Raw genomic sequence first — 18,864 nt, 5'->3', positions numbered from 1 at the left:
AGGTTGCGGCTGAGCTGTCTGGGGACGTGGGGCCGGGCTGGGTCTGCTGGGACTTCCCGCGCTGCGGGCGGTGAGGGCCCTGCCTGGTTAGGCCCTGGTGCCTGTGGCCTCGGCCTTTGCCGAGCTCCCGCGGGGCGGCTCTGCGTGAACGGCGGGGCAGCCCAGGTGGTCTCGCCAGTGCTGAGCAGGCCCCGCTGGGTGGAGGCTGTGCTGGGCAGCAGAGCTGGACCGCCCTGCTCGAGGCAGCAGTGGGTGGAGCCTTGTGAAAGTGCCTTTGGTGGGTCACACGGAGGATATTGGTGGTTTCACGGGGTTCGAGGAACCAGCAGAGTCAAGGGCTCTCAACGGAAGGGGAAGGGTCTGTGAGAGCATCCAACAGGGAGCCCCGCCCCGGCCGGGGAGGGGCAGCGTGAGGCCTCCAGGAGAAGGGGTTACGGGCGGGGCGGGCGGGGGAACGAGTGTCCACCAGGCAGCCGGGTGGGCCGGACAGCTGCGACCCTCAGGGATGCCTGTCTGGGGCCACCCTGCTCTGTGTTGAAAAAAGGAAAAGAAAAGAAGCCGCCTGGCTCCGGATCGGCATCGCTGGCGTCCTTGGACCGGTCCTCGTGGTCTGTCCTCCGTGTTTTACCAGAAGAGTAAAACAGTGGGTAGCTCATGTTGTAAAAGTGCAGAGTTCCACTTTGGCAGCCCAGGGCCAGATGGGGAAGGTAATAATTATGGGCATTTTTTTTTTTAGTTATGGGAAATTTTAGATGGATCAGAAATAGAGGACGTGGTGTAATGCGCCTCTCACGCACCTGCCGTCGGTTTCAGCAAGAATCGGCTCGCAGCCAGGCTGGTTTCCTCCAAGCCCCCACCTACAGCCCCTCTCCCCCAGGTCTTTTGAAGCAAATTCCAGCCAGCATTCTGTCATTTGACCCATAAATATTTTAGTAGATAGCTCATCGTGGGTTTTTGTTTTTGTGTTTTGGCCGTGCTGCGCGGCTTGCGGGATCTTAGCTCCCCGACCAGGGATCGAACCCGCACGCCCTGCAGTGGAAGCACAGAGTTCTTTCTAACCCCTGGACTGCCAGGGAAGTCCCTCATTCTGTTTTAAAAACAAAAGTCCTGAGTCCAGTATTACAACTAAAAAAATCAAGTTTTTCTTGAATATCATCAGATACCCAACTTAAGCTCCAATTTCCCCAGTTGTCTGGTCATTTTTTGGACAACTCTGGAATCACACAAGGTCCATAGGTTGTGACTGGTAGATGTACCTCTCCTGTCTTTTACTCTGCCCGTTCTCCCTGCATCTGTTTTTGCTCTTTGTTGAGGAAACCAGGCCGTCTGTGGGTGGGGTCTCCACCCTGGACCTTGCTGAGCGCATCCCCGTGGTCCCGACACATGAGCCAGTGTGTCCCCCGTCCCTTGGTGCTGGTGGGGTGGGGGGGATCTTTGGGAGGACTCCCTCCCCGGTGGTGGTGGTGGAGGTGCGTGCTTTCCTGAGGCCGTTTCTTTTGTCCTGTATCAGGACCTGGGTCATTATGGCTTCCATCCATCATCTCATTAGAGGTTGCAAATGGTAATTTTCGACTTCTGACATTCTTTCTCCATTTATTAACCCGACATATTTCTGAAAACTTAACTATTTGGTTGCCCCAAGACGTAGTTCATATAGGAAAGGCAGGAGACATGCTTGAATTTTTCCTTTGTATTTCCAGCTTTCAGAATAACGAGTTGGTTCTCTGCTTAGAGCATCCTCCAGAGGGTGAGGGTGTTAGGCTTTTGTGGGGGGGGTTTTGCTGTCATTATGAGATCGTGGATTTAAACATAGTTTAATGAGTCTTAATCGCCATGGTTATCATCTCATTGGTGCTCAGATAGCCCCACCTCTGGTCTGGGTTTGTCTGTTGTTTACTCAGGATGAGACTCAGGTCAGAGTGTCACAGGTATGATGCTGTGTCCACAGTGCATCTGACCAGGAGGTCTGTGATGTCATTTTGTCCCCATATGCATGTTGTAGAGAGTTTGTTTGGGATTTTTTTTTTTTTTTTTTTAATTTGCAATCTTTTTTTTTTTTTAAATAAATTTATTTATTTATTTATTTATTTATTTTTGGCTGTGTTGGGTCTTCGTTTATGTGCGAGGGCTTTCTTTAGTTGCGGCGAGCGGGGGCCACTCTTCATCGCGGTGCGCGGGCCTCTCACTATCGTGGCCTCTCTTGTTGCGGAGCACAGGCTCCAGACGCGCAGGCTCAGTAGTTGTGGCTCACGGGCCCAGTTGCTCCGTGGCATGTGGGATCTTCCCAGACCAGGGCTCGAACCCGTGTCCCCTGCATTGGCAGGCAGATTCTCAACCACTGCGCCACCAGGGAAGCCCTGTTTGGGTTTTTTAAAGATTAATATTGTAAAGCAACTATATTCCAATAAAAGTTAATTTAAAAAAAATTAAATTAATTTTTGTAGTTATCTAAAATTGTTTCCATGGTTCCAAAGTCAGGGTATTTTCAGAGAAATCAGGTTTCTCTCCCTGTAACCCTCATTCCTTCTCTTGCCCTATAGATAACCAGTTGTCTTTTAATTGTACAGTCTATCCTTCCGTTGAATTTTTATAGAAGCAAATATGTATATTTGGCCTACCTCCCCCCTTAGATAAATGTTTGTGTGTTTTCACTTTCTCCACACCGACATCACGTCCTGGAGGTCCCTCCAAAATGGTTCTCAAAGCTGTTCCGTGTTCCATCTGCAACTGCCCTGTGGCTGTAGGGTGTGGGTAACCTGCCTGCTCCCTGTTCCCTGTTACATAGTTACAGGTGGTTCTTAGCAGGCGGTCTGCGCCTTGAGTGCATGGTCCACACTTATTTCTATACCCTGAGGATCCAGCGCGATGCCCTGGATCTAATAGGAGTTCAGTGCTTGGAGGGATGCCTTGCAGGGAAACCTGGTCAGAGCTGGAGTTTGCACAGAGAGACTGTCCCTCCCTGCACTCTCTCTTCCGTCTCAGTACCCAGGGGAGTACGGTGTGGAAGAAAGGACGTAGACCCCCCTTGGGACCCACAGAGATGTTCTGGTTGCTGCTGAACCTGCATCTGTGTGCTGGGGTGGCCACCCCTGGTCTGCAGGGGGCCGCGGTGATGGGGAGCTTTGCTCTGGAGTTGGGGCCCAGGTTTCTGGTTCCTGACTCAGGCCCGAGTGATCAGGTAGCCGTGGACATTTCACCATTCAGGGCCTGGTTGCCCCCATCTGTAAAACGCCTAAGTGGTCAGTGTTAAAGTTCCATTTAATTACCTGTAGTACTTTTTCTCCAGAAGCAGACTGTTATTCTTCTCGGAGAAGAGGAAATAGCCCAGGTTCACAGCGGCTTTCTTCGGTTATTAAATATTGAAGAGTACAAATGTTCCCGAGAGAAGATGGCAGAGGATGAAGAATGGGAAATTGAAATGTGTCCTGGCTCGGGACTGGGGGCAGGATCCTAAATTTGTTAAAGAAGCACATAAATAAATGAAAAGCATCATCCATTTTCATTTAGCCCGAAATGCATTTCGGTTGTTACTGCTTTTTGAGCACACACACCCCTCCATAGTTTCTGAGCAGGAGTGTGCATTTATCGATCACCTGCTGGGTGCAGGCTCTGGGAAGGGAGATTCTCCAGCATTGTAAGCTGCACACACAGGCTCTTCCCGAAAGTGACTGGGCACGGAATATGGAGCTTAGAGGGAAAGTGCTTATGGCGTGTCAGGGGTCCGAGGCCTCCTGGGTGCTGGGCTAAGCCCGAGGGTCCCTGACCCGTGTGCAGGTGGTGTGTTGCCGAGCAGTTTCTTCTTCCCCACTTGACGTGAGGCCTGTGGACTCCTCTCTGGATGGACATGCTGGAGGGTGGTCCCCTCGGCCACACCCTGGGGGCTTGAGCCCTCGGGACAGGGCTCCATCATCTCTGAGCCACCGACACAGGTGCCAGACACACTGTGGTGGTTCCTGGGGAGGGTGCCTCTGGGAAACGGGCCCTTTGCTCCTGAGCACCTCTGCTCCCGGGAGCTCCCCTTCCTGCCCCAACTCGTGGTGGGTCAGTGTGGCCGGCTGTGACCCCCCTGGGAGGGCTTCCTGGAGAAGGTGGCCAGGGAGGTGGCAGGAGGGTGGCCGTCTATCTCCTGTGGCCTGAGGGCCTCCCTCTGGTTGCCGAGGCTGAACAGAGGGGCCTGGAGGGAAGGAAGTTTCTGGGTGCCAGTCTGGGTGATTCAGGATGAGGACGCCCTTTCTCACCACTGAAAACAGCAGCGCGGGAGCTGCCCGCTGCTAGAGGCGTCCGATGGGGCAGCCACCCGAAGCCGGCCGGGGATGGGTTAGGTGTGGCGTTGATCGGATACCTCCGGACCCGCCCCTTTGGGCCCGGGCCTGCAGATGTCCCTCTGGGGGTCTGGCTTTTTAAAAAAAATATAAATTTATTTATTTATTTATGGCTGCGTTGGGTCTTTGTTGCTGCGCGCGGGCTTTCTCTAGTTGCGGTGAGCGGGGGCTACTCTTTGTTGCGGCGCGCGGGCTTCTCACTGCGGTGGCTTCTCTTGTTACAGAGCACAGGCTCTAGGCGCGTGGGCTTAAGTAGTTGTGGCACTCGGGTTCAGTAGTTGTGGCTCGCGGGCTCTAGAGCGCAGGCTCAGTAGTCGTGGTGCACGGGCTTAGTTGCTCCGCGGCACATGGGATCCTCCCGGACCAGGGCTCGAACCCGTCTTCCCTGCACTGGCAGGTGGATTCTTAACCACTGTGCCACCAGGGAAGTCCCGGTCTGGCTTTTTAAAAAAACTCTGCTCCTCCTGTGTACTCGGTGATGCTGAGCTGAGAGGATAAACTCCCAGTGCCGGAGGCTGGGTCGGACAGTGCTGCCCCTGTAGCGATGCGCTTGTCGAGTGGTTTCTGCCCTTTCGTGAGGACGGCAAATGGGTGACCCAGACGGACGGGAAGGGAGCAAACAGATCGGATAACCGGCAGATGAAGACAGAGATGAGACTGCATGTCCATATCATAGAGAACTTATCTGGGGGAAAAAATGAAATTGGCCCCGAAGAAAATGGCGTGTCTGACCCGCTGGGCTGGCTCTGAATTGCATATTTCTAGGTCACTCCTGCTGCCCGGTGGGAACCTGCTCCTTGCTTATCCCTGCAGATGTCCGGCCCTGCCTCCTCGCTGGACAGAGGCGAGCTGGCCCACCAGGCAGTCCTGGCTCAGCGCCCAGCAGAGCACGTCCCCCGCCTGGGCCCTGAGTGCTCGGGCAGAAGGAGGAGTGGGGATGGGGGCTGGGCACACACATATTTCCTGGTTCGGTGCTGGCCAGGGCCCTGGAGCCCCGGACCTTGGCCGTCAGAGCAGCGCGCCACCTCTTGCTGAAAGGCGGTCATTGGTTCCTGAAAATCAGCTGTTCTGGGTGGAAACACTGGCTGGGATCCTGTTCCTTCTTATTTTACACGGGAAACGTTTTAATGCACTGCTTCTTCACCCCAGACCCCCAGTCAGTTTCCTAAAATGTATGTGAAAGGCAGTGGTGTGCCAGCATCTAGGCTGCAGCCTGTCGTGTGGGCACGTAAGAGCTTAAAGCAGCACTGCTTCCTGGTGACCAGGCCATCAGTGTGGTGGGGGATGGTTTGTTCATCGTTCCATAAACTCTACCTCTGCATCCAGCAGCAAGTAACACAGCGGTGAGTAAACGCTGGGGAAAATTGCAAACGGAAGTTTACCACAAAAGCACGGCCTTTCCTGTGATGAACTGTTTTCCTTGAGGGGAGAGGGTGCAGGAAGGGAGGGGGCAGACGTGGCTGCTTCTTTGCTGGTTGCTGCAAGCATGCCCTCGGTTCAGGACCCGATACTTGGCACTTTGGGAGGGCGTGGCTCTGCCTTCTAGAAAGGTCCGAGGTCATGGGGCTGGGGGATCCAAATTAAGCTGGGAGGCCGGGAGAGTTCAGTTTGGGGAGAGTTGAGGAGGGAGGTGAAGGGCAGAGCCTACGACCACGGGGTGGGGCCTCCAGGTGTGCAGCCTGCCACCTGGCCAGGACCCAGAAACAGCTTTGCGAGTGGTCCCTGCATTTGCACACCTGGCCGGTGGGAAGGAGTTTTATTTAAGGATTATCACTTGATTTTTATTTTTGGCTGTGGCTGGGCCTGTTGAATTGTGTGCCAAGAGGACTCTTGCTTGAGAGTTCTACTTTTACAGGTTTAAAAATAGCCTCAAAGCTGTGTTCCTACCTCCTGGTGGCTTCCCTGGGGGCTGGGGTAGTGGGCTGGGCTATGGCCCTGCTGCCTGGGCATGGGTGGGCATGAGCCCAGGCGTCCCCTCTGTCTCCCTGAGCCAGTCAGGGTGGCCGTGGGCCGATAGGGATGCACCTGGAATCGCTGGTCAGGTGCTGTCCCTGCCCTTTTCCTTGTAGGCTTGGGGAGGCATGAAGGCTGGACCACGTGGGTGGGCCGGCCGTCCTGGTGGGTGAGTGCTGCATGAAACGCTTTGCCACAAGGAGCTGCTTTCCTGTGTTCGGGGCTCCACGCCTGTAGCCCATTTTGCCTCTCCCTTTGAAAGCGCTGGTTCGCCAGCACGCTGGTTGGGGTATTAGAGTACACTGAGGTTTGTTTGGACTCCGGGCTGCGTGAAGGGGGCATTTTGGATACAGAAACCAAGCTTTAGAAAGTCACGTTGGACACCTGAGTGAGGGTCCCTCTGGGCTCGCAGAGCAGCCCGGGCCTCCCCCTTCTCCCTGTTACACTCTGCTGCCTGCCTGCTCTTGTGGGAGGTGGGTGGGAGCAGGCTGCACCCCCCGCGGAGCTGGCCCTGGTTTCCCTTCGGGGCCATGCACCTGGCTGCTGGGCTTTGCTTACGTGGGTGTCCTGCTGAGCGGGGGCCCAGTGAGGGAATTGATGAATTACGGTGCAAACGTCTCTCTCCCGGGCGTGCCCTCCAATCTTAGAAGGTTCGGGGGTTCTGAATCCTATCTTGGGCAGGTATTCGGGCTCCCCTGGCCTTCTGCAGGCTTCCTTCCCATCCCCTGGCCGGCCCCGGCCATCTGCCGGGTCAGCAGATGCCACAGAGCCGGCACCAGGTCTTGAAAAGGAGAGAATCATCAGGCTGGGAGCTGTGCCACATGACCCAGGCAAACCCTGTGACCGCTGGTGCAGAGGCCCTTCCCGCCCTGCCGGGCTGTGGCTCCTACTCCTGGGACCCCTGCCTGTGACTTAGCTGCCGGCAGGTATGAAGCTACCTTTCCTGGCGCACCTGCGTGGCTGCAGAGGTGCAGAGAGGCTCAGGAGAGTGGCCCGAGAGTGGGCCTCTGTCAGGACGCGCTTGTGGAAGGTCACGGGCTCGTGGCAGGCGTGACTCCAGGATGCTCTGCGCTGGTACTTCTCACTGTGAGAGTTTGGCGAAGTCAGTGGAAGCATCATCAGTGGGGGCATTAGGGGCACAGCCAGAGGTGAGGAACAGAGAGATGGGAGGGAGGGGGCCAGCTGGGACCCCCAGCGCTCCCCAGGGGCCACTTGACCTGCTAAAGGAGGACTCTTCTTATGGCCTGCGGATTCTCTGGGGGCGCGAAGACCCTCTCTGGGCTTGGTGGAAAGAGGGGGGATTGTCCCCCCCTCCCAGAGCCAGCTCAGCCTCCTTGGCCCGAGAGTATTGTCTCAAGGGGAGTGTGATGGGCAGAATCATGGCTCCCCACAATGTCCTCGTCCTGATCACCAGAACCTGTGACTGTGTCACCTTACGAGGCCAAAGGGGCTTTGCAGACGTGATTGAGTTAAGGATCTGAGATGGGGAGATGGGCCTGGGTTATCCAGGTGGACCCAGTGTCGTCACAAGGGTCCTCGTGAGAGGGAGGCGGGGGGCTCAGAGAAAGAGGAGGAGAGTTGACAATGGAATCAGAGGTCGGGGTGATGTCCCTGATGGCGAGGGGTCACCAGCCAAGGAATGTGGGTGCCTCTAGAAGCAGAAAGGGCCAGGAAGTGGACTTTCTCCTGGAGCCAGCCCTGCCCACACCTTGACTTGAGCCCCTCGAGACCCATTTCAGACTCTGACCTCCGGAGCTGTAAGAGGGCACACTCTTCCACTCCGTCTGTGGTGACTTATTACAGCAGCAGTAGGAAATCAACGTGGGGGGGCCCTGTGTGTGGCATTGCACCCCTGCCCCCACCTGCGGGAGACCCTCCTGGCCCCCGACTGACGGAGCAGGGGCACAAGGGGAGCCCTTTGCTGCCGCAGGTGGTATCCGGGGCCGGTGGCCCGAAGGCCAGGCCACTGCGGAAGAGGCCATGAGCTGGGCTCTGAGGTTGGAGGGCAGCCCGAGGAGAGCCCCGGGAGCCAGAGGCCAGCTTCCACGGGCCCTGACAGCCCCTGGGGGACACGGTCCCGTTGGGGGGCTGCACAAGACGAGGCCGCCTTCTGAGTGACCACCTCAGCGCTTTCTGCCTGGCGGGAAGTTGGCCTCCTGTTTCTTCTCTATCCGAGAGGAGGAGGAAAATTGATTGCAGGGATTTGTATCGTCTTTGTCCTGTGCAAGGAGCCAGCTGTGTTCTGCACTCCAGTTGACCTGAATATGTCGCCGGAGGGAGCAGACCCATGATATCCACCGTCATGGGGTCTAATCATCGTTGCAGGCGTAGGGAGAGTTGCGTGGCCTTGGGGGAGCCATTTGCTCAGAGAAAGGCTTGTAGGAGAGAAATGATCAGAGTGCTGGTGGGTTTTATTTATTTAGCTGTCTTTGTGCCCCCAGGAGAGGAGGCTCCTGGAAGAGGCGGGAAGGCTTCTTAACGTTTACTGTGAACTGGGACGAGTGGATTTGCCAGGCTGTACCCAAGCGTCCTTGTCTGCGGGGCCGCTGTCCCCTCACTGGCTTGGGGGGGGGGGGCTTTGAGGAGTGAGGAGGGCAGGACTGCAGGGGTTCCTGGGAGGAGGGAGGAGCCCGCTGGTCTCGGCTCCACAGAGCGGCCACCCCGGGAAGGCCCAGGAGAGCAAGGGGCAGCTTGAGGGGGGATGGTGCCCGCGGGAAGGGCAGGGCCGAGGGGGCTTTGTCAGGAGCCCAGGTTAAGAGGACATGGCCCGAGGCCCCCTTGCCTCCAGGACTGGAGTCCGTGAGTGTGTGTGCACGCTTGCAAGCAGGCGAGGAGCATCCCTGGAGCTTGGGACGGGAGCTGTGTGTCCACACGTGTCCACAGCGGCCTGGCTGACCGTCTCCACATGGTGGGAACCAGCTGCACGTGACCCCTCGCAGGTGAGTGGCGTGGGGAAGGGAGTTCGGGGGCGTTGAGGAAAATGTGGTTTCCTGCAGATGACGCTGTGGATGAGGAGGCGTCTGGGGCTGCCTTGCCCTTCAGGTGGAGCCAAGGTCCACAGAGGTGACTGGAGTGTGTGTGGGTGATGGGGTTCAGAGGAGCAGATGGGAAAGCACCCGGGACCCCGACCTCGGCTCCCAGGAGCAAGGCTGCGGTGGCGTGAAGCCCCTCGCCTCTGTTTCCCCCCCATGAAGCTCCCTGGCCGGCGAGTCCGCCCACACCTGTCCTCGAGAGGCGGGGGAGCCCCTGCACACCCGGCCGAGCCCGACGCGGCCCCCCCGGGGACGCACTCTCACTACTGCGGAGGGCCGGCCGCCCGGAGCTCGGGGGGCAGGTCTCTGTGGGGGCTCCCTGGGAGCTTCACCCACTCCTCACCTGGTGCGCCTCGACTGAGCACTGCTGTAAGCCAGGCCCTCCGTGGAGGCCTCCGAAGTGGGTCCCGCGGGAGGAGGCTAAGCAGTGCTCCGTGGGCGCTCAGGAGGGCAGAGGGTCTCCACGTGGCTCCAGGGCCCAGGCTCTCCCACTGCAAGTGGGAGCACGTCCTCTCAGAAGGGGGCCCCAGGGTGCCGCCCGAGGGTCCAGGGTCCAGCAGGACGCTGCACCTGGGTGGCCCTGGGGTCAGTTCACGCAGGCGAGGTGCCTGGGGCACCACCAGATGCGCGCTCCGGGCAGGTTGTGGGTGCTCGGTCATGGCAGCGTCCCCACTTTGACAGAGCCTGGTGCGTTACACTTGCACAGCGAGTATTTGCTCACGGAGTTGTGTGCGGGCAGTGGCTTCTCCGCACAGCCAGGCTTACTTGGTGTGGGCCCAGTGGAGGTCCCCGTGGAGGCTGGGGCTCCTGAGCGGATTACGTGTCAGGGCTCTGGACCCCCGATCGTCTGAGTGCCCCCCGCCACCTCCCAGCAGGTGCTCTGTGTTCAAGGACATCACAGGTGGGGACTCTGAATGCCCTTGAGTCCTCAGGGCCAGGGTCCCCGGGAACCCCAGTACGAGGCGGGGGGAGGCTGAGGCCCGAGGTTTGGGGCCCGCGTGCCTGGCGTGAAGGATGCAGATGTCCCTCAGATGCTGGTGGCCTCCCACTGGGCAGTGGCCGGCCACTCACTCTTGGCACCGTTTGCTGAATTCCCTCCATGGCCCTCCCCTCCCACTGGTGTCCTCTCTGCCTGGTTCTCGACCAGCTTGGTGCGTGCGTCCTGCAGTTCACTTGCTGAGAACTTGCTGTGCTGTCCCCACTGCCCAGTGTCCATTCACCGCATCTTTCCTGGCTTCCCCTTGAGCCAGGCTGGGTCCTGGGCCGTCACAGACAGTGAATCAGACGGGGTCCTCTCTCTGGGGCCTGAGTTGGGGCATCCTGCAGCTGAATGTGACTTAGGAACGTGGCGTGCTTACCAGGGGTCATGTTTGCTGAGCCCCTCCCTGTGGAGCTGTGTCACCTGAGGGAATCCCCTCCCAGCACCCTGGGGAGGACCCGTGTTGTCCCTGACAGGAAAAAGCAAGACCCGCAAGAGAAGATGACAAAGGGCCACATAAGATGGGAGGGGATCAGGGGGGTCTCTCTGGGGGAAAATGGCGCTTGAGCCAGCACTGAGGTCGAGGGGCACCAGCATGTGCAAAGGTCCTGGGGCGGGGTCTGACTGTGGAGGCATTTGGGCACCTGAGAGAAGGCTCCTGTGGCTTGAACCCAAAGAGCAAAGGTGAGAGCAAGAGCACAGGGCGTCGAAGTTGGGAGTGGGGTGGGGCCTCAGGCTGGAAGGACTCCCTGTGTGGCCAGTTTGGGCAGGGCAGCGTCAGGTTCCGACTTACACTTTAGAGGAGCCTCTGACTGCCGTTTGGAGCCAGACTGGAGGGTGTGAGGAGAGCTGGGGTGCCAGTTAGGAAGCAGTGTGCGAGCCGAGATGAGAGCGGGTGGGTTTGGGGGTGTTTGGAGGAAGAACCCCGACAGGTGGGGGTGAGGGCCCTGCCCATCCGCACCTGGCACGGGGCCCCTCTGCTGTAAATAAGCCAGACTGAGAGGGGTGGGGCATAGCCCTCTTGGGGCTGGGGGTCCGAGGCCTGGCTTCCCACAGCCCTGGAGCAGGGGTCTCTGCTCTCCTGTCACCTGTCTCCGTGGCTGCTCTTTGCTCATTGCCTGGCCCCGGCTGGACCCTGCTTCTGAGTCTTAACTTGGAAATGTCCCCCAGGCCCTAGGCAGAGGCTGGCCCCTCCCCCTGGTCCCCCGCTTTGTGCGGCCCCTTTACAGAGCCTCTCCTGTGCCCCTGGGAGGCACCAAGTCCAGTGGGTTGGGAGGCCATGGTCCTCAGAGAGACTAGGCGGCACGAGGGCCGCGCTGCTTCACCCCAGGACTGAAGGGGGGTCTCTGGAGGAGACCGTGGCTAACAGGAGCCAGGTGGGATGGCTCCCTGTGGGCTTGGCGTGGTGTCCTCCGAGCCCCCTTGTCTGGAGGGTCTTCTCCCAGGGGGTGGGAGGGACCACAGGGCCCTGAAGAATGCTGAGCCACGTGCCCAGATCAGGGCAGAGCCCAGCAGGAGGGGCAGCGCGGGAGGCCCCGAGGACTCCAAATATTTACCGAGCACGTGGGTGCCGGCACTCAGCAAACCTAAATATCTGCCCCTCGTTAGTGGCCAAATCGGGCGAGTCCTGAACTCCCCAGGTGGGAGGTGGGGCTGGCGCCTCTCCTTCCTGCCCCCACCCCGGACGCCCCCGAGAGGCAGCAGGGTCTCCCCATGGCTCTGCCTGCACGGGGCGGGGTGGCCGCCGTGTAGACACGGCCGCTCTGCCAGCCCGTCTGTTTCTGGGACCTGGGGCTGTCATACTGACCTTGGCCTGAATTTCGGGGTCTTGGGCTCAGCCCTGTGTCCCCAGGTCTGGTGAGGTGGCCAGGACAGGAGAGGAACCTGCTGGGTCCCCCTGAGCCCCATCCTATCCAGAAAGCAGGTTCCAGGCCAGCGAGGGTCTCACTTGACCGGCAGCGAGGGCAGCGGATCCTGGCCTCCCCTGGGCTCCAGTCCACGCCCCTGATTTTGGTGCATTAGTTGGTCACATTCTGAGGTCTCAGGAATGCCTTTTGGGACTTGCCCAAGTGAGGCTTCTCCTGTGGGAATTTCCATTGCAGCCTGTCAACCCCACGATTGGGGTGGTCTGTGACCCACCACCTGGACCATGGCTGCCACACGCCACACGTGGGGCTGACTTCTGGGTAGAGGGAGCACTGAGCTGACCCTCAGCCAGACCCTGGAGCCCACTGCTGCACATAAACCAGCCTCGGTCCCACCCGGCAGGCCGGTGACCCTGACCCTGGGCCGTCGTGGTATTGGCTCGGAAGTCTGCCGACCTCCCGGGCCCGGGGAGGGTCGTCCCTCTGTCACTGTTGTCAGAGTTCGCGTTCCTCTGTCCGGGGGGCTGCTTGGTCTGTTTTCCCCGAGGCTGTTGAAAAGGCTCCCCTTGGACATGGCCAGTGGGGGCCATGGGCTGGGCGTCCGGGGTTCATCCTGCCGCCCGGCCGCCGGCTGACGCTCCCCGAGGGCTCCCGCGCTGTGGATGCCGCGGGCCGGGCACAGAGGCCCACCTGCTGGAGCTCCCGGGGCCCGGAGCGGGCGGCACCCGCAGGGTCGGGCAGGCCCTGCGCTCGCAGCTGCTGCTGAGTTACACCCTGCAGAGAGCGCTCAGGAGCCAGCGCATCACCAGTGTAGGCTGTTGTCATTGTCACCAAGCGACCGGGGGAGTTGGGTCTCGGCGGAAAGCATACTGACCGCAGGCTGAGCTGCAGGGGGCGAGCACAGCCCCGCCCTATGGGAGCCCGTGTGGTCCCTTGCCCGGGACCATCTCGGGGACTCTGGCAGGCACTACCCCTGCCGCCTGGACGCTCCCCTCTCAGGTGCATGGGGCTCGATCCTTCTCCGCAGCCCTGCTCACGTTTGCCCTCGGCTCAGGCTCACTGAACAGGGCTGTTCCTACGGCCCAACCCGCCCCCACCCCCTCTGCCCCCCCACCGCCGAGAGTGGCTCTCTGTTTGGGTCACTCCTTTATCACAAGTGTCCGGAGCATGCCTGGTGCACGAGGCTGCCCAGCACTCACTGGTGGAGTGGCCGATGCGGGCTCTGAGCTGCTCTGGTTCAGCCTGGCCCAGGCTGTCAGGTTTGTTTTGCAACTTTAGCTGTTTGCAGAAAAGTGGAAACGGGAGCATTGGCCCAAAGCAGCTGCCCGCGGAGGGGCCGATCTCTGGTCTTGGCCTCGACACGCTGTCGCCTGGGGAATGGATGTCTGTTGAGGCTGTGACTCCACGTGGCTTTGTAGCTGGGCCACGGCATGCGCTGCGGCTGCTGTGGCTGTGTCCCTGCTGTACCACTGTCCCATCTGCGCGTGGGCAGCCTTGCCCTAGGGCCCCGGTGGAGCCGAGCGAGGGGTGTGGCGGCGGCCTTGTGTGCCTCTTCGTAGCACCAGGTCCTCTGCCCTCCGTGAGTCTGGGGCCTGCCTGTCCCGGGTGGGCGGTGGCTCCTCCAGGGTCACATCTTTGAGAACGCTGAGGAGTGAGGGCTCACGTCCAGGAAATGCAGGAGGTGGGCAGAGGGATGAGGGAGGACTGTGTCACCGTGGGGCTGTGACGAGAACGAACCCCCCATGTACCGGTTTAGAAACAAGAAAAAGCGATTTCTGACGTGACTTGGGTCTCGTATCTGCAGGAGCCTTAGGCCCGAGGGAGGTGACCTAAGATTTCCAGATGGACTCGATTGCATCTTACAGTGATTACGTCGTCCAAAGGACTTGGGGCGGGATCCTGGAGAAGTTGCCTGCAGCTACCTGTCATTCCCCAGATGTCTGTGGGGCGACCGAGTGGGGAGGGGCTTTGCGGGATGGCGAAGGAGCTCCCCACCTGGAGGACAAGGGTCCTGGTTGTAGCTGGGCTGTGCTCACTGCTGGGGGCGTGGGGGCGAAGAGCAGAACCCCTTCACTCACTCAGCAAGTGCTCGGGGCTCTCAGGTGCTCGGTGTAGACTGAGCCCCAGGCCCAGGGCTGAGCCCTAACTTTTAAAATTTTTTAATTTATGGTTGATTTACAATGTTGTGTGAATTACTGCTGTACAGCAGAGTGACTCAGTTATACATATATATATATATACGTTTTTTTTTATATTCTTTTCCATGATGGTTTATCCCAGGATGTTGAATATAGTTCCCTGTGCTCTACAGTAGGACCTTGTTTATCCAGTCTGTATATAATAGCTTACATCTGCTAACCCCAAACTCCCACTCCATCCTTCCCTCAACCCCCTTCCCCTTGGCAACTACCAGACTGTTCTCTATGTCCCTGAGTCTGTATCTGTTTCATAGATTGGTTCATTTGTATCATATTTCAGATTCCACATATAAGTGATATCGCACGTTATTTGTCTTTCTCTGTCTGACTTACTTCACTTAGTATAATCATCTCTAGTTGCATCCATGTTGCTGCAAATGTGAGCCCTCACTCTTGAGTCAGCGGGTGATGCTTCCCGCTGCCGGGGGCTCTGGTCTGGGCCTGCAGCAGGACCAGCACCCGTCTGCCTCTGGTTGTGGCCTTGGGCCTCCTGCACGCCGGCGCTGCCCGGGCATGTGCATGGCAGGTGGTGCACGCATGTTCTCCCATGGTGGGAGGAGGGTGGGTCTTTCCTTAGCTCCCCCTGTGGGCTCTTTGCTCCCATCGTCCCTGCAGCCTGGCTAGGCCCCCTACCCCACCGTCAGTGCCCAGGTAGGAGGAGAGCCGGAATCCCCGCCCTGGACCAGACTTAGCTCAGGAGCATGTGTGTCCCCCACGAAACTCTGCAGGACTTGTGTCAGGCTGCACTGGACCTCTTCATCAATGCATAACTCACTTCTTCAGTAGAGGTAGCTGGGGTGCTTTGGGGGAGACACGAGAAGTGCAGGACTAGACTGTATGCAAAGCGGGTTCCGGAACCTTCTTGCACACCCTCCTCCTTCTGCTGTTTGCGCCCAGCCGTCAGAGGGGTGGCCGTCCATGGTCCTGATCACCTCCCTGTGCACGGTGCTCTCTGAGGCCCCCTTTCTCACTAAGCTCAGGCCGCCCTGGGTGCACAGGCCCAGAGGGTCTGTGTCTTCACTGCAGCTCCAGCCTGGAGGTGGGAGGAGACCCGTCCTCAGGAGTGTGGGCTTGGTGGCTGCTCGCGGATCTCTTGTGTTGTGTGGCTGGTTCAAGCCATCTGGAACCTTCTTGCCAAAAGCTAGACTCGCCGACCTGGGTGTCTGAGTGCAGTGAGGCCCTCTGGGGAAGAGGGAGTCAGGACCCCACCCCTCAAGGGCTCAAGGCCCTGCCGAGAAGGTTGCACTGGACTCTGGTGCAGATTTAAGTAGAAAGGACGTGGCTGGGTTTGCTTCTTAGGAACCGAGTGTGAACTTCTGGGAGTGCCAGTTCCTCAAACTCAGTTTGCTTAGTTCGAAGCCTTTGAGCTTTGCTCGTGGCACGTAAAAACCAAATGGAATCGTGTGTGTTTGCGTGGGTTCTGCAGCGTGAGTCACAGTGCTGGTGTCCCTCGAGGAGAGCAGGATGGCTGGCCAGGGCAGCGTGCGGACGCCCACACCCAGGAGAGGCCACAGCTGGCCTGTCAGCACAGCGTCCTGGCCAAGAGCCTGGGCTCGGGAGCCAGACCGCCTGAGTTCATGCCCTGTTATGGACTGAACGTTTGCATCCCCCAAAGTGCACGTGCTGAAGCCCTCACCTCCACGTGGTGGTGGTGAGAGGTGGGCCCTTGGGAGGCGATTAGGGTTAGCTGAGGTCACGATGGTGGGGCCCCGTAATGGAATTAGTGCCCTTATAAGAAGAGGAAGAGACGCCAGAGCTGGCTCTCTACCTTTGAGGACATGGTGAGAAGGCTGCCGTCTGCAGGCCCCGAAGAGAGTCCTCGCCAGGAACCGAATCTGCCGGCACCCTGACCTTGTACGTCCAGCCTCCAGGGCTGTGAGAGATAAATGTCTGTTGTTTAGGCCACCTGGTCTGTGGTATCTTGTTATAGCCGCCTGAGCACACTAAGACACGCCCACCTCCACTGTACAGTCTCCAAAAAGGGAGGCCTCATCTGTGCGTAGAAGTCTGGCCGGTGGTCACCCCTGGGGACGGGGCAGGACAGGATGCAGGGTGGAGGGAGTGGCAGGGGCTGCTGTGGGGCCTGAAGTGCGCAGTCTCTGGATCCTAGGTGTCGTCGTACGGTGTCCGGTCGTGCAGAAATGCAGAGCGACGTCCACTTAGGGCGTGTGCAGCCACATGTGTACGAGGTTCCTGTCGCCTCTGTAACAGATTTCCACAAACTGGGGGCTTAAAGTAGCCTCCTTATTCTCTTACAGTTCAGAGGCCAGAAGTCTGAAATGAGTGTCACAGAGCTCAAGTCAAGGTGTGGGCAGAACCGTCTTCCTTCTGGAGGCTCCAGGGGAGACTCTGTGTCCTTGACTTTTCCAGCTCCTAGACGCTGCCCGTGCCCCTGGCTCTTCACAGTCAGCGGGACAGCACCTTCCTGTCTCCTCTCTGACCCCTGACCCTCCTGCTTCCTCCTGAGTTTCCATCATTGTGATGACATTGGTCCCATGCACGTAATCCAGGATACACACCCATCTCAAGATCCTTATCACTTCTGCAGGGTCCCTTTGTCCGTGTAAGGTGCTTAGTCACAGCTTCCAAGGTTAGGATGGTCCATCCTTGGGGCCATTCCTCAGCCCACCCCACACTCCCAATTAGAACAGCAGCTACCTGGCACTGACTTCCATCACACCTGGAATAAATGTCAGGTCCTCATTCTGGCTTCCCGGGCTCTGACGCCCCGCCCGCATCTCATCTGTGACCCCTCCCCCCAGCCCACGGCCCCTCCTGCCTTCGCCTCACCAAGGCTGCTCCCTCTGACCATCCCACGCTCACCCCCCCCACCCCTACCCTGCTGGTCCGTGACCTGTTCATCCAGGTTCTGACTCAGACACACCTTGGTGCGGCTTCTCTCGAGCACCCGCTCATCCTCCCACTGTACCCCTCGTCGTCCCGCCACACCCCTCATCCTCCTGCCGCACGGTTCTCAGGTGGTCAGCAGCCAGGTGGCGGAGCTCTCTGCCCCTCACATGGGCTTTGCTCTGTGGCCGAGACCTCCCAGAACTGCACCTGCTGCATGTGTGTCTGTGGAGTGACCAAATGCCGCCAGTGTCCCTTCCTCGGGGTGTCCTGCCCCCATGGAGGTGGTTTGGTGAAATGCCTTTTGTGTGTTTATCTTGAATGGGTTTTATTTAGTAAAGACACCCTCACTCTTGCTTCGCCCCAGATCTTGCCCTGACTGTGTAAGAGGAGCCCCGGTTGATAGACTCCTGCGGGTGTGCCCCCCAGGAAGGAGCAAGAGAGCTGCTGTTGCCAGTTGTCTAAGTGCTTTGCAGACCAGCCCTCTCTCGGCACCTCTGCATGGGGGGCAGAATGGACCACATGACGCTCACCTGGGCTTCTCTCCCTTCACAGAGGAGGAGCTCCGGAAGCTGCGAGAGGAAACCAACTCGGAGATGCTGCGGCAGGAGCTGGACCGGGAGCGGCAGCGGCGGATGGAGCTGGAGCAGAAGGTCCAGGAAGTGCTGAAGGCCAGGTGAGGAGGGGCGAGGGGCCAGGTGAGGAGCCCAAGGCCAGGTGAGGAGGGGGGAAGGCCAGGTGAGGAGGGGGGAAGGGCCAGGTGAGGAGCCCAAGGCCAGGTGAGGAGGGGGGAAGGGCCAGGTGAGGAGGGGGTGAAGGGCCAGGTGAGGAGTCCAAGGCCAGGTGAGGAGTCCAAGGCCAGGTGGGGAGGAGGGGAGGGCCAGGTGAGGAGGGGGGAAGGGCCAGGTGAGGAGCCCAAGGCCAGGTGAGGAGGAGGGGAAGGCCAGGTGAGTAGCCCAAGGCCAGGTGAGGCGGGGGGAAGGGCCAGGTGAGGAGTCCAAGGCCAGGTGAGGAGCCCAAGGCCAGGTGGGATGAGGGGAGGGCCAGGTAACACTGTCGCCCAGGTAGTGTTGCCCTCTTGGTGGGTAGCGGTCCCCTGAGCCAAGACCCTGCTCAAACCCTGAGGTGGCCGGTCCCCGTGAGCGGCCACCGCCGCCCTCCCAGCCCCTGCCGGACCCAGGGCATCAGGAGGGTACGCGGGTGAGTGGTGACGGTGGGCCTGGCCCCGACTTTCTGGGCTGAGTCCTGCCTGTGCCCGCGGCGAGCTGCGGTCCTGGGAAAGCGGCTGCCTTCCTGTGCCTCGGGGCCTGGCGGGGGCGGGGGGGGGGGGGGGGCGTGTAGGTGCTCCTGCTGCACGCTGGAGGGGGAACGGGCGGAGTCTCAGCTGAGCCCTGGGAGGTCTGGCCGGGCAGGGCTGAAGAGGGACACGGAGCCTCCAGAACCACCTGACGTCCCCCCAGGTCTTGGCCAGCAGTCGCCCCCAGGACCCTGAGACCCTGCCCAGCCTGCCTGTGTGCTCGCACGCTCACTCCCCACACCCTGCCCCACTGCCCACTCGGACACACCCCGCCCCGAGCCCCTGACAGCACCCTCGGGCAGGGTCAGCCTGCCATGGCCAGTCACCTCCTCCCAGCAGGGTCCCTCCATCCTGGGGCGGCCAGAGGCCGC

General features: G+C 59.5%; 1 protein-coding gene across 5 annotated transcripts in view; it reads left to right on the top strand.

Moving 5' to 3' along the window:
• Positions 1 to 18,864, top strand: part of GRAMD4 (GRAM domain containing 4) — a 78,630-nt gene that overhangs the window by 40,860 nt on the left and 18,906 nt on the right. For all 5 annotated transcript variants that reach the window (XM_061205496.1, XM_061205499.1, XM_061205495.1 and 2 more), the window contains one exon: positions 17,752 to 17,872. In XM_061205496.1, coding sequence (XP_061061479.1) covers positions 17,752 to 17,872 — 121 coding nt within the window. The remainder of the gene's footprint in view (positions 1 to 17,751; positions 17,873 to 18,864) is intronic.

Source organism: Eubalaena glacialis, chromosome 11, assembly GCF_028564815.1.
Source record: "Eubalaena glacialis isolate mEubGla1 chromosome 11, mEubGla1.1.hap2.+ XY, whole genome shotgun sequence".
In the NCBI taxonomy this organism is placed as follows: Eukaryota; Metazoa; Chordata; class Mammalia; order Artiodactyla; family Balaenidae; genus Eubalaena; species Eubalaena glacialis.
Note: the sequence above shows the minus strand (reverse complement) of the source record. Positions and strands in the feature narration are given on the sequence as shown.